The sequence below is a fragment of the Octodon degus genome, unplaced genomic scaffold (assembly GCF_000260255.1).
Source record: "Octodon degus isolate 3935 unplaced genomic scaffold, OctDeg1.0 scaffold00070, whole genome shotgun sequence".
Classification (NCBI taxonomy): Eukaryota; Metazoa; Chordata; class Mammalia; order Rodentia; family Octodontidae; genus Octodon; species Octodon degus.
This window is the reverse complement of record NW_004524646.1, coordinates 11601025-11613342: the sequence shown is the minus strand read 5'-3', so window position 1 is coordinate 11613342 and position 12318 is coordinate 11601025. Positions and strand designations below refer to the sequence as shown.

The following is a 12318-nucleotide window of genomic DNA, read 5'->3' as shown; positions in this document are numbered from 1 at the left end:
CTTTGCTGAGTACTTATTTGTCATGATTTTTTCCAATTTTGTGGGTTGCCTTTTCACTTTGTTGGTAATTTCTTTTGATGTGAAAAAACTTCTCAGTAAGAGCAGGTCCCAGTTGTTAATTCTTTCAACTGTTTCCTGTGCGATTTGATTTCTGTTCATGAAGTCTTTGCCTACCCCTGCTTCGTCTTTATTAATGGCAGGAAGGGAACACCCAGAATTCAAAAAGTACTGTGGTGATCATGTATTTTCAAAACCACAGTTCTTGTAATGCTAGAAATTCATGTATAACTAGTCAAACCTACTAATGCATATGATGACATTAAATTACAATATCAACAAACTTTTAACTTAATGTATAATTCAATATGCAACATCTGATCATTAAAAACCTTTCATTAGGTCTAGGAATAAATTTAATTATGCCAAGTTATTGATATATGTGTGATTAATGTAGAAATCTGAAGTTTAATTTTAGCCCAGCTGACCATTATATACCAAGAATCCATAATTACGCATTTGAAAATTGAAAGGAGGTTTGTGTTGGGGTCTGGAGAAGGCATCATCCCTCACCCTCACCGATATGCAGCTGAGTCACCGATGCGCTCAGCCTTGCAGCCGTGAGCCCCGCCTTTGAGAGTGTCCCCATGAAGACCCGCGGCACCCATGCACGGGTCCGAGCCTGCAGTGCTGTCTGTGAGAGGAACAAGCCCAGCCTGGGGTGGGGCTCAGCGAGGTGCCATAGGGCCTTGAACACTTCCAGGACCAGAGAAGGGCCGGGTCTGGGTCCGCCCTGCCGGGGACCTGAGGACGTACAGCAGCCCTAATGCACTCTTACTACCGCATCTTAATGATTTAAAAGGTATCTAAGGGCTGGGGAGTTAGCCCAGTAGAATGAGCACTTGCCTGGCAAGCACAAGGTCCTGAGTTCGATCCCTGGTACCCCAAAAAATAAATAAATAATATATATATGTCAAATTTTAATATACTGTCCCAATGTACTGTCTATAGATGAGGTTCATTGTACCATGTTTTAAAATTCTAAGTCCGAGGCGTGGGTCTAGCAGGTAAGACTCTTATTATAAATTCAATGTGCACCTAGGTATGCTGGTGCACACCCGTAATCCCAGTACCCAGAGGCTGAGGCAGGAGCATCACGGAAAGTTTGAGGCCCGCTTGGGCTACAGAGTGAGTTCACAGCCAGCCTGAACTATATGATGAGATCTTATCTCAAACAAAACAAAACAAAACACACATGCACACAAAAATCAATCAATACAGTAAGAATATGTATGTGTGGGATGAAAAGACGTCAGTGAACTGACCTCATTTCTCATAGCTACTTATTAACAACTAACATGTTCATCCACTGAAAAATGGATGAAGAAAATGCTGAATTTTAAAAAAACTCTTATTCTGTAGAAAGAAGGAACAGTGTATGCTATAGCACGGATCTACCTTGGAAATAACCACAGTAAGTGACAGAAGACCGTGGCAAAAACCACATATGGAACTGCAGAGGTCGATTATGGAAGCATCGGAGGCAGACAAATTTAGAGAGACAGAAAATACATTCGTGGGTGTGGGGCTGCGGGGAGGAAGGGGCCAGGAGCACTGAGGGCCGTGGGGTTTCTTTATGGGTGAGGAATTAGATTAAAATTAGATAGTAGTGGTGATTTAACAACTCTGTGCTGTTAAAAATCAATGAATGGCACATTTTTAAAGAATGACTTTTATGATATGTGAATTATATCTCAATAAAACTGCTATTGAAAAGGAATTTATTACATAACAAGGGAAATTTGAATGCTGACTTGGTATTAGAGGATGGTAAGGAATTTTTAATTTTCAGTGTAATGCTGGTATTACAGATGTAGCATTTTACAGCTTAGAAATACACACAGACATATTTATGGATATAATGATACAGTGCCATGAATTTCCTTTAAAATAACCCAGTGTGGTGTCAGCTAGAGTAAGGGAGAAATCAATAAAGCAGCCCACATGATGAGAAGTGAGGAAGGCAGGCAGGAGGTGCTTTTCCTTTTTGCTTTTATGTATGTTTGAACATTTTCATATCACAAAGTTTTACAGCAATCTTTCTTTTTTAGAAAATCTCTGAAAGCTAGAGCCATCTCCTAGCCCTTTCCTATAAATCGCTGTAGAATACCTATCTTAACTGAGGAGGAAATTAGAAAGCTGGAATTAAAAAACTATTGGGTCTTCTACAGAACAAGTAAATGAGAAGCTGATTTTTCTGCAGTGCACCTCCTTTAAGAAGGAAGGGACAAAGCACAGGAGACAGGGAGAGACAGACGGGCCTAGGCCGCAGCTCTGGCCAATCAGGACACAGAAGCAAGTTAATTCTCCACTGACGGCCAAGAGTTGGGCGCTTTCCACGTGTGTGTTGCACTACATCTAGTAAAACCTGTGAGGAGACCACGGCATATGCTCTCTGCACAGCTACGCCGGATGAGCTGCTGTATTTAGAATATTCTGCAAATCAAGTTCGACCTTGACAAAAAGCACTCACTCTGAAGTGTAGAGCTAGAGCTTCGGAAGTACTTGTTTTGATTTGAATAATACTAATTTAAATCCTATTGCAGGAGGCAGCATGCAGGGACGGCAGAAAGAAGGTGTGTTCTGCAGGCTCTGGGGTGGCTGCGCAGCTGGGGCAAAGGCTGCAACCTCCTTGCAAGGGTGCAGTAATGCTTGCTGCATGGGCTGGAGGAGAAGGAAGGGAAGGGGAAGGTAGGGGAGGGGAGGGAAGGGGAGGGGAAGGGGCAGGGAGGAGAAAAGAGGGGAGGAGAGGAGAAAAGAGGGAAGGGCAGGGGAGGGGAGGGAGGGCAGGGAGGACAGGAAAGGGAGGGAGGGCAGGGAGGAGAAAAGAGGGGAGGAGAGGAGAAAAGAGGGAAGGGCAGGGGAGGGGAGGGAGGGCAGGGAGGACAGGAAAGGGAGGGAGGGCAGGGAGGAGAAAAGAGGGGAGGAGAGGAGAAAAGAGGAAGGGCAGGGGAGGGGAGGGGAGGGAGGGCAGGGAGGAGAAAAGAGGGGAGGAGAGGAGAAAAGAGGGAAGGGCAGGGCAGGGGAGGGGAGGGAGGGCAGGGAGGACAGGAAAGGGAGGGAGGGCAGGGAGGAGAAAAGAGGGGAGGAGAGGAGAAAAGAGGGAAGGGCAGGGGAGGGGAGGGAGGGCAGGGAGGACAGGAAAGGGAGGGAGGGCAGGGAGGAGAAAAGAGGGGAGGAGAGGAGAAGGGAGGAGATGAGAGGAGAGGAGAGGGGAGGGGAGGAGAGAAGAGGAGAGGAGGAATGGAGGGAAGGGAGGGAAGGGAGGGAAGGGAGGGGAGGAGAGGGGAGGGGAGAGGAGAGGGGCACCCACAATATCCATTACGAAGTCCAAAGTCCGGCACTTAGTCAGCCCATAAGCAGGCGGCAGCTGCAGGAGTACTTTGAAGACCATGATCAGGGCTAAGCTGTGCCCTGCCCTCCCCAGGATCCGCCAAGGGCGGCTGTTGTCGGTGGTAGTGGAGGCTGCAGTGGGAGCCTGGGTAGTTTCGGAGACTTCTGTGGCTGGGCTGATTTGCTTACGGACGTCTCCAACAGCAGCTTAGGGCTCTATGTAGTGATTTTTAGTCTGTTCGTTAATGGAGCTGTCCATTAGCATAAATCTCTGATCAATTAATGAATCCACTAGTTGGTCTAACCAATAAAAATATTTGCAAAAGACATATTGAGGTATTTTTTTTAAAGAAAAATAAGCTACCCAACTAGAGTCTGAACAGACAAGTTAACTTTAAAACAAAAAAATGAACTATCTGCTGGGCCTATTTTTTAGGCCTAAAAAAGATAATCCTAGAGACATGGAGAATGGCTAATTTTAATCTACATTTTACATTTAAAATTCCAGCCCTGAAATGGAAATCAGCCATGCTTATGCACAATGGGCCTGTTATTAAGCCAGTGCCAAACCACAGAGGACACAGAGGAACAAACCGCAGCCTTCTGACATTTGTCACCAGCCCTGCTGGTGACCTCAGACGCAGACGTAAATTGAAAATGGCAAAAGAAGCGATCATACAGCATATTTTCACGATTATTAAGGACTACCCATCACGGAACACTTAGAAACAAAGTATTTTTCAAAGCAAGACCGTTACAACCCCACTAGCGAGGGGACCTTCGCGGTCACTGCTGGGACACCTCCTGCGGCCTCCTGCGCATGCACCTCATCTCTTTAGCTGAAATGACCCAGCCCAAATGGTTTTATATCCTGCTCCTGAGTCAGGGTAATACACAAACACATCCCTTCTTGTTACCAAGAACACAAACACTGTAAAGACGATACAGGACTTAATCCCATGGAAATACCATAATTTTCTGCCAGGCCCTAATCCCCTGCTGTCCCCTCATTGTTTCCTGCCCAATTTGTCTCCATTGGGCATGGACTCTCCTGTGCACTGAGCGTTTTCTGTCTTTACTCTCACGGCAGCAACAGGAAAAGGGTCTGAGTGCTGCGCTCTGCTAGTGGTGAGTCTGGCCCCACCCCAGGCACAACTCTGAAACCCTTGAATGTTAGCAGGATCTCAAGGCATCTAGACCCCTGGTGTGGCTGGTGTCTAGGTGTTCCCTCCAAGCTCCACAAGGTAGGAGGTGGGGCTTTCTGGAGGCGGCTGGCAGGGGGTGTCATGCACAGAATGACTACCAAGTCGTTGGCATGACCACCAAGTCAGTCAGCTGATTGGCTCGGCACGGTTCTCTGTGTGGATGATACGAATGCCGCCTTCCCACCTTGGGAGACGGTCAACCGGAAGGGGGACAAGGGAGCAGGCTGCCCCGCCGCTGCTCTGCTCTCTCCTGCCCTGCCATGGACTGCTTCTCCTCTGTGATCCTCCTCTGCCAAGCCACCCTGCCTTGGAGCCAGATGATTATAGGCTGAAACTTCAACACACAGTGAACCAAGTAAGCCTTGTCTTGTTTAGCTCTGGGGTTGTGTACCTTGTCTCAGCAACAAGAGCAGTAACTTCAACGGCCTCCTCTACTTGACTCTCTCCGTATCCACAGCAACCCAAGCTCCGCAGAACTGAAATGTTCTGCCATCGTTCTCTCTGAATGCAAGTGCAGCACACACCGAGCCCACGTGCAGGCCAAGCCTCTTTCCCTACCCTAAAGCTGTCTGACAGTAATGGCATCACGAGCCACTTCGGGGACAGGAGCTCACGCCCCCAGGCACGCCGCGCGGCACAGGAGCTGGCCAGCTTCTCCCCGTCTCAGGAATCCTTGCGTTCACTGGGCCAGCCAATCACTTTTGTGAGGCTCTTGAGCTCGCTGTTACAGCAGTTCAGGCACACAGAGACGTAAGATAGGTCCAAGCCCAGGAGTCGGCATGAATTTCTTCAAATTAGTGAAGCACTGTCTTGGAAAGGGATTACTGCATCAGTTGCGTAATCATCCTTGTGGGTCAAACTGCTCGACTGGTTCTTCAGCTGAACAATTCTGTCCCTTGTAGGTCAAACTAAACAACCGTTACAAGTCCCATGAGTCTAATTCAAACTCTACTGCTGTAGTGAGTTTTATTTTTGAGAAAACTTTGATTTCATCTCTCCTGCTAGTTGGGTGTTTATTTGAAGATACGCTGCAGCCTATCGTCGTCAGTGCTTCAGACCTACCAGCCAGTGTCTTTCTGAAGCAGTATAGTTCCTTGTCCCGCCCCAGCCCTTACAGTGGACAGAAAGACACAAAGGCAAAGACAATGGCTCCTGGAAGCGCACTGACCGGGCCACCAACCACCAACAGCCTCTCTTCGAAGGGAATCAATCTTCTTTGGCCAAATCCAAATTGCCTGAATCCAACAATCCCTGAAAGAAAATAGGAGAGGTGGTTTCCTCTCCTATTCTGATGGTCTACAGAAGTCCCAGAGAAACTGGCGTTCACCCTGCCCAGAAGGCCAGCCACCCTATGGCTGGCGTCTACAACTTCTGCTGCAAAGCAGGCAGCGTTGGTGATTTGGAACAAATGCAAAGCCAAGTGCGAGACCATAAAAGGAATTCAAGGAGGCAGCTGCTCACATTTAGATGAATGTATGTGGTGGGCTGAGCTGGAAACAACACTTTCAATTTCCACTTATTGCGCCCAGCAGAACAATCTCCTGTTAAGCAACACAGTGTTTCCTTTTGCCATGTTTTTCAGAATAACTTCCACGGGCTAATCCCATGTTTGGACTTCCGGTTTTAGCACAAACACCCAGAGACAAATTCTTCAGCTGCATGCACAGGAGAGACCAACTGCTTACTGGATCTGCGTTATTACTTACCGGCTCACAGGCAATGCTGAGGCTGGTGAGTGCGGCCCGCGGCGCGACCTATAGGGAAGCCACAGCACGCAGAAGGGACACTCGTCGGGCACTAACCCTGAGCTGGCCTTGAGAATTCTCACTGCTGTCCTGGGCAGCCTGCTTCAACACAAAGACATGCCCTGAAGAACTGAACCCCAAACCCTACATTTCTCACAATTAACCTTTAGGGGTAAGTCGCTTAATACTTAGAAATCAGAAGCCATGCCTCTAGTCTACATCCATCTGTGACAGGGCAAAAAGCCAAAATAAGATGACAACAACAACAACAGCAATCATAATACCATACAGGTCAAGCATTCCTGACCCAGAACGCACTAACATCTGAACTTTCTGGGTCCAGACACGACACAAAGAGGAAATGTCACAGCTAACTTCCCATGACAGTCAAAATGCAGGGACACGAATATATGGAAGCAGAAATCCTGCTACCGCTTGGATCTAGAATGGGAGCTTGCTGGGTGTGCTGGCCCATGCCTGGAATCCCAGCGTTTGAGAGGCTGAGGCAGGAGGACCGCTCAGGATTTAAGGCCAGCCTGGGCTACACAGTGAGTTTAAAGCCAGCCTGAACCAGTTTAAAGCCAGGTTCACTGCAAGAACCTGTCTTTAAAAAACAAAACCAAAGCTCTCCTGATATTAGAACAAGAGGCCCCGTGCTGCTGGGAGGTAGGAGGTCCTTCTGCTTGTGTGGGTGCCGCCTTGAAGGGTTATAGGGCCCCACCCCCTTCCCCCACGAGCCCCTGTGTCCTGGGGTGGACAGGTACGCAATATGGTGCCACCAGGACGTGCTGTTTCGTCAGAGGCCCAAGCAATCACGCCAACTGACAGTGGACCGAAACCTTCCACACTACCAGCAAAAATGAATCTTTTCTCTGTATGAGTTTGATTATCTCAGGTATCCTGAGTGCAATCCCCAGTACCGCAAAAAAAAAAAAAAAAAGTCTGCCTGATTATCTCAGGTATTCTTTATAACAACAGAAAAATGACAAATGACTCACAGTCACTTTAGGGTATGTGTCATTCTCTCTCTCTCTCTCTCTCTCTCTCTCTCTCTTTTGTCTTTTTGAGACAGGGTCTTGTGATGCAGTTGAGGCTGGCCTTGAACTTACCATGGAGCCCAGGCTGGTCTCCGACTCACAACAGTCCTCCTGCCTCAGCCTCCAAGTGCTGGGACTACAGGCGTGCACCAGCACAAGCAGCAAAGGGTGTGTATAAGGTGCACATAAAGCATAAATAAGCGTGTTTAGAGTCTGGTTTCATCCCTGAGATGTCTCACTGTACACATGCCACGACCGGAAAATCCCCAAGGATTTAACATCAGGTAGACTCAGCCTGTACGAACGTGATCGCTTCAAAACAAAGGCTTGCCTAAAATCCGAGTTGCCTACAAAATTCCCTCACCAGACCGTGACTGTGACGGCCAGCTGGCCACGGTGAGCCTGGCCCTGATCAGCGGCACAGAAGGTGCGACCTCACAGACCGGCCCTCTCGGGGGACATTCCCCACCCCCTGCCTGCCTTCCTGGGGGCTTCCTTCTGCTTGTCACTGTGGTCTTCCGGCTTTAATGATAGGATTCACTTTTCCTTAGGAAAACGGCCTTATAGAGTAATATCAGGTAACTGGAAAAAAAAAATCACTTCCCTTAGAAGTTTTGTGAAAATCAAACTTCATTCATAATTAAGAAAAATAAAACTCTCGGGCACACCCATTACATTATCCCCCACTTTTCTAAAAATAAGGAGTTTAGAAGTCCGGAGCTTCATGTAAGGCAACTGCTTCAAATGTACCCTCTCAGATATCGTAGTCATCAGATTTATTTTTGGAAGGCTGAGTAGGTCAAGAATACCTGAAATAACCCAGTTTCTATTTAAAATATCCTAATCATTCTGTAACTTAGGAGGAGGAAAAGATCACTTGAAAAGATTATTTAAAATACAGACATCAGCCGAGCATGTGTGTCTCACAGGGCCTCGGTCGTAGCTATGCTGCAGGACAAAGAAAAAGGTCCATCCTTGCAAAGGTGTGAAAATGTACCAAGCACACGAGAAACACACTAAAAGATGCAGCGATGGATGACTGTGTCTTTTCTTTCTTTCTTTCTTTCTTTCTTTTTTTTTTTTTTTTTTTTTTTTTTTGTGGAACCAACTGTATCTTGATGTCATGGAAAATGTATTGACTGTGAGTGAAATAATTTGCTAAGTCCAAACCAAAGATGGGCATTCGTAAGGGACATTCACATGCTGCCATCTCAAAGTGTTTTAACCGAAAGGAATTTTACAGCCACGATGAAGGCCCTGCGGCCGGAGCAGAGCCGGTGCGCATCCGCGCCTGTCCAAGGTGGACACCGGCAGTTTCCAGAATTTTAAGAAGCAGACTACTACAAAGTTATTTAATCCAAACATTGGTTTTTGATGCCTCACTACCAGAAGCATGGGGACATGAAATGATGGGTGAAATCTGCTAGAAAACCCCCAGCGTGGAGGTCTCCTGCCTGGCAGAGGAGACCCAGGAAGCAGCTGGCACGGCCCGGCTGCCAGCAGGAGGAGAGGAGGCGGCTAGGGAGTAGATCTAGGCGCCTTCAGGATGCTGTGCTCCAGGGCCCTGCTGAGGGCCTCGCAGGCCTCACGCGGCTGATTAGCTGCCTCCTGTGCTGAACTGAACGACAGTGACAACGTAAGCACTGGACCCAGAAAGAGATGGGAGTTAGCACCAGTGTCCACCACCTGCGGAAGGGGCGGGGAGGAGAGCGGCTCCGCCCGCAAGCTCTCTGCCCCCCCACAGAATCGAGGTAAACTCGGTTCTCCGCTGTCCACTGGATGGCCTCTTCCTCAGGGACTCAACTGGCATTTAGCAATCACTCACAAATGCGCACCCCAGAAAGGGGACTTACCAGCGCCACCCACAAGTCGCCCGTGCACAGCGCAATTACCGCCACAGCGCTAGGACTGTGTTCTCCTGGTGCTGCCGCGTTTTGCATCTCTGGTCAATGCCAGAGCAGGAGCAAGCACCCTCGGGCCCGCGCATCCCCGGTCCTGTCCCAAGCCCACCTTTGGTAGGTCCTTTCCTGTTGAGCACAGCCTGCTGCTCCTCGGTGATGTTCAGCCTCCGAACCACGTCGGCCAGCGCCGACTTGAGCAGCTGGATATCGTCCTCCTGCATCTGCACGCGCTGCTCCAGCGAGGCGATGCGGTCCGACACCTCCATGCTGCTCGCCGCAGACGCGCTGTCATCTAAACCAAAGGAAGGATGGTGTGAGTCTTAGCCACTTGCCCAGAGCGCCAGGTCTAGGGGCAGGCGCAACACGCTGCGTTCACCCAGTGCAAGCACGGAGAGGACATGGCTGCGCGGATGCCGAAATCCTGGGGCCTTTCGTTCCGGGAAGTGCAGCTCCCTGCTCTGCCGCCGCCTCCCCTTCGCTGTGTCTGGGCTTTATACATCTAGACTGCAGTTTTCATTGTCTTCCTATTTCCTGCATGCAGGCTGGTTTGCTCTCTTTTCCATGGCGTCTGAGAACTACAGACGTGGGAAGGCAACTGAAACCTCTCTGCCTCAGCTTCCCAACATGCAGAACACCACAACTTCCGATCACCTGCTTCTACCCAACAATGCCGCCTGACAGGCAACGCGGCCCAAGGCCACTGTCCCCGTCAGCCCAGACTCCGAACGCTGCAGCGCCGAGCAGGCAAATCTGCATGCTGAGGGCACCTAATCTGGGCAGCACAGAGGCGCCGCCGCATCTCCCTACACAGCAGCACAATTCCCAGCTCCTCCCGAGACTACCGAGCTATCCCCAGCCTGGAACAGTATCTCTAAAAACTAGATGAGAAAAGATTCAATCCAGAATTCTACATCTAGCAAAATGTCTTCTAATGAAAGAAGCCAAGGAGCTGGAGAGATAGCTCGGTGGTTTGAGCACCGGCCTGGCAAGCACAAGGACTCGGTTTCGATCCCTGGTACCGCATGTGGAGCTGGCCCTGAAACCAGCCGGGGTGGTGCACGCCTGTAATCCCAGCGCTGGGGAGGCTGAGACAGGAGGATCACCATGAGCCCGAGCCAAGCATCGAGACCCTGTACCAAATAAATGAATAAAAGATTTTTTAAAAAAATTTTTTAAAGAAGGCAAAACAAAGTCATTCTCACATGAAGCACACCAGAAAGAATTCATCCTGCAGGTGCATCAGACAACGAGATGCAGAAGGAAATTCTCCCAGCTCTACAGAAATTATCCCGGAAGCGCCTCAGCCTTCTGAAAGCAGCAAGATGCTTCGCAAGCGACAGATATCTGAATCAGCACAACGACCAAAGTTTTTCTTTTTCCCTCTTCCTCTCAATGTTCTTCTAACCTTTAAACTTACAACAATAAGGATGACAATATTGTCCTTTGGTGTTTTTAACATTTGCATATATAACTAGCACGACATATGGAGGAAATGTCAATCCATAAGGTCTCAAGACCTCCATATTTTGCACGCAGTGTACACTACTAACTGTGAAGGGTTATCATTTATTTTTTTTCATTTATTTTTATTGACAAAATTGTCAACATTATTCTGTGCAATATGTTGTACTGTGTACAGTACATGTACACTGCGAAATGACTAAGTCAGGCCGTTACCATCTGTGTTACCTCCCATACTTATCCATTCGCCATTTTTCGGAAGTAAGAACACCTCAAGCTTACTGCCTTGTGGTTCCCAAGAGCACAAGACACTGTTCTTGGCTGCAGTCACCACACTGCAGCGCAGAGTCCCCACACAGTGTCACTGAGCGTGAGTGCCTGGCTCTGACTGCTGTGGGGACGCGCCCCACGGAGACACCTGTAACCTTGGCAGGCTGCTTAAAGGAGACAGCAAATAACTGGAGCTAAAAAGTCAGCAGAAAAGTGAGATTCAAATTCAAAAGGGAAGAAAGAAGGAACAGGGGAGGGAGAAGGGGAGAGGGAGGAGAGGGAGAGAGAGAGAAGAGAGGAGAGGGACAGAGAGAAAAAGAGAGGGGGAGAGAGAGGAGAGGAGAGGAGAAAGGGACAGAGAGAAAAAGAGAGAGGGAGAGAGAGACAGAGACAGAGAGAGGACAGAGGGGAGAGGGGGAGAGAGAGAGAAGAGAGGAGAGGAGAAAGGGACAGAGAGAAAGAGAGAGGGGGAGAGAGAGAGGAGAGAGGAGAGGAGAAAGGGACAGAGAGAAAAAGAGAGAGGGAGAGAGAGAGACAGAGACAGAGAGAGAGAGGAGAGGAGAGAGACGAGAGAGGAGAGAAGAGGGGAGAGGAGAGAGAGAGAGAGAGAGAGAGAGAGAGAGAGAGAGAGAGAGAGAGAACATCAGAATTGAGAAATCCTTGGAGCTAGGCGTGGTGGCACATACCCATAATCCCAGTTCTCGGTAGGCTGAGGCAGGAGATGGCCCCAAGTTCAAGGCCAGCCCGGGCAACATAGTGAGAACCTGTCTCAATCGATCGATCGATCAATCAATCAATAAGAAAAAGCAACACCCAACTATATGCTCTCACAAGAGACACATTTTAAATATCGAGACACAGAGAATGAAAGTGAATGGACGGAAACTCTACGCACCATGTAGGCAGCAAAAGGTGGGGAGCGGCAAGGTTAGTATCAGACAAGGCGGGTGCCACGGATGTGCTATTAGTGACACGGGGGCCACGTCATGGGAAAGGGTCAGTGACCAGGAAGATGAAGCAGCCATAAACATGTAGAAGTCCAAAGCTTCAACACACACAAAGCAATTAGTGTTGAGGTGAAAACAGGCAACTCGGCGGTTTTTCCTGAGGACTGTCACACCCCATCTCCCAGTGACAGATGGAACGAATAAAAAAATGAGTAAGCAATGTGAATGGCAGCAAATGATCCGTATAAAGCACGGTGACGTTATTTGTAGAAAGACTACACTCAACTGTCTGTCAGCGCACATCATGTCCTGGGCCTTAACATGGGCGTCAGCAGCCCGAGACTGAAAGCGAGCATCCCCTG

General features: G+C 48.8%; 1 protein-coding gene across 4 annotated transcripts in view; it reads right to left on the bottom strand.

Annotated features, from left to right (window-relative positions):
• Window positions 1–12318, bottom strand: part of Eml1 (echinoderm microtubule associated protein like 1) — a 161968-nt gene that overhangs the window by 68491 nt on the left and 81159 nt on the right. For all 4 annotated transcript variants that reach the window (XM_004635187.2, XM_004635188.3, XM_023719619.1 and 1 more), the window contains exon 2: window positions 9388–9570. In XM_004635187.2, the coding sequence (XP_004635244.2) occupies window positions 9388–9570 (183 nt within the window). The remainder of the gene's footprint in view (window positions 1–9387; window positions 9571–12318) is intronic.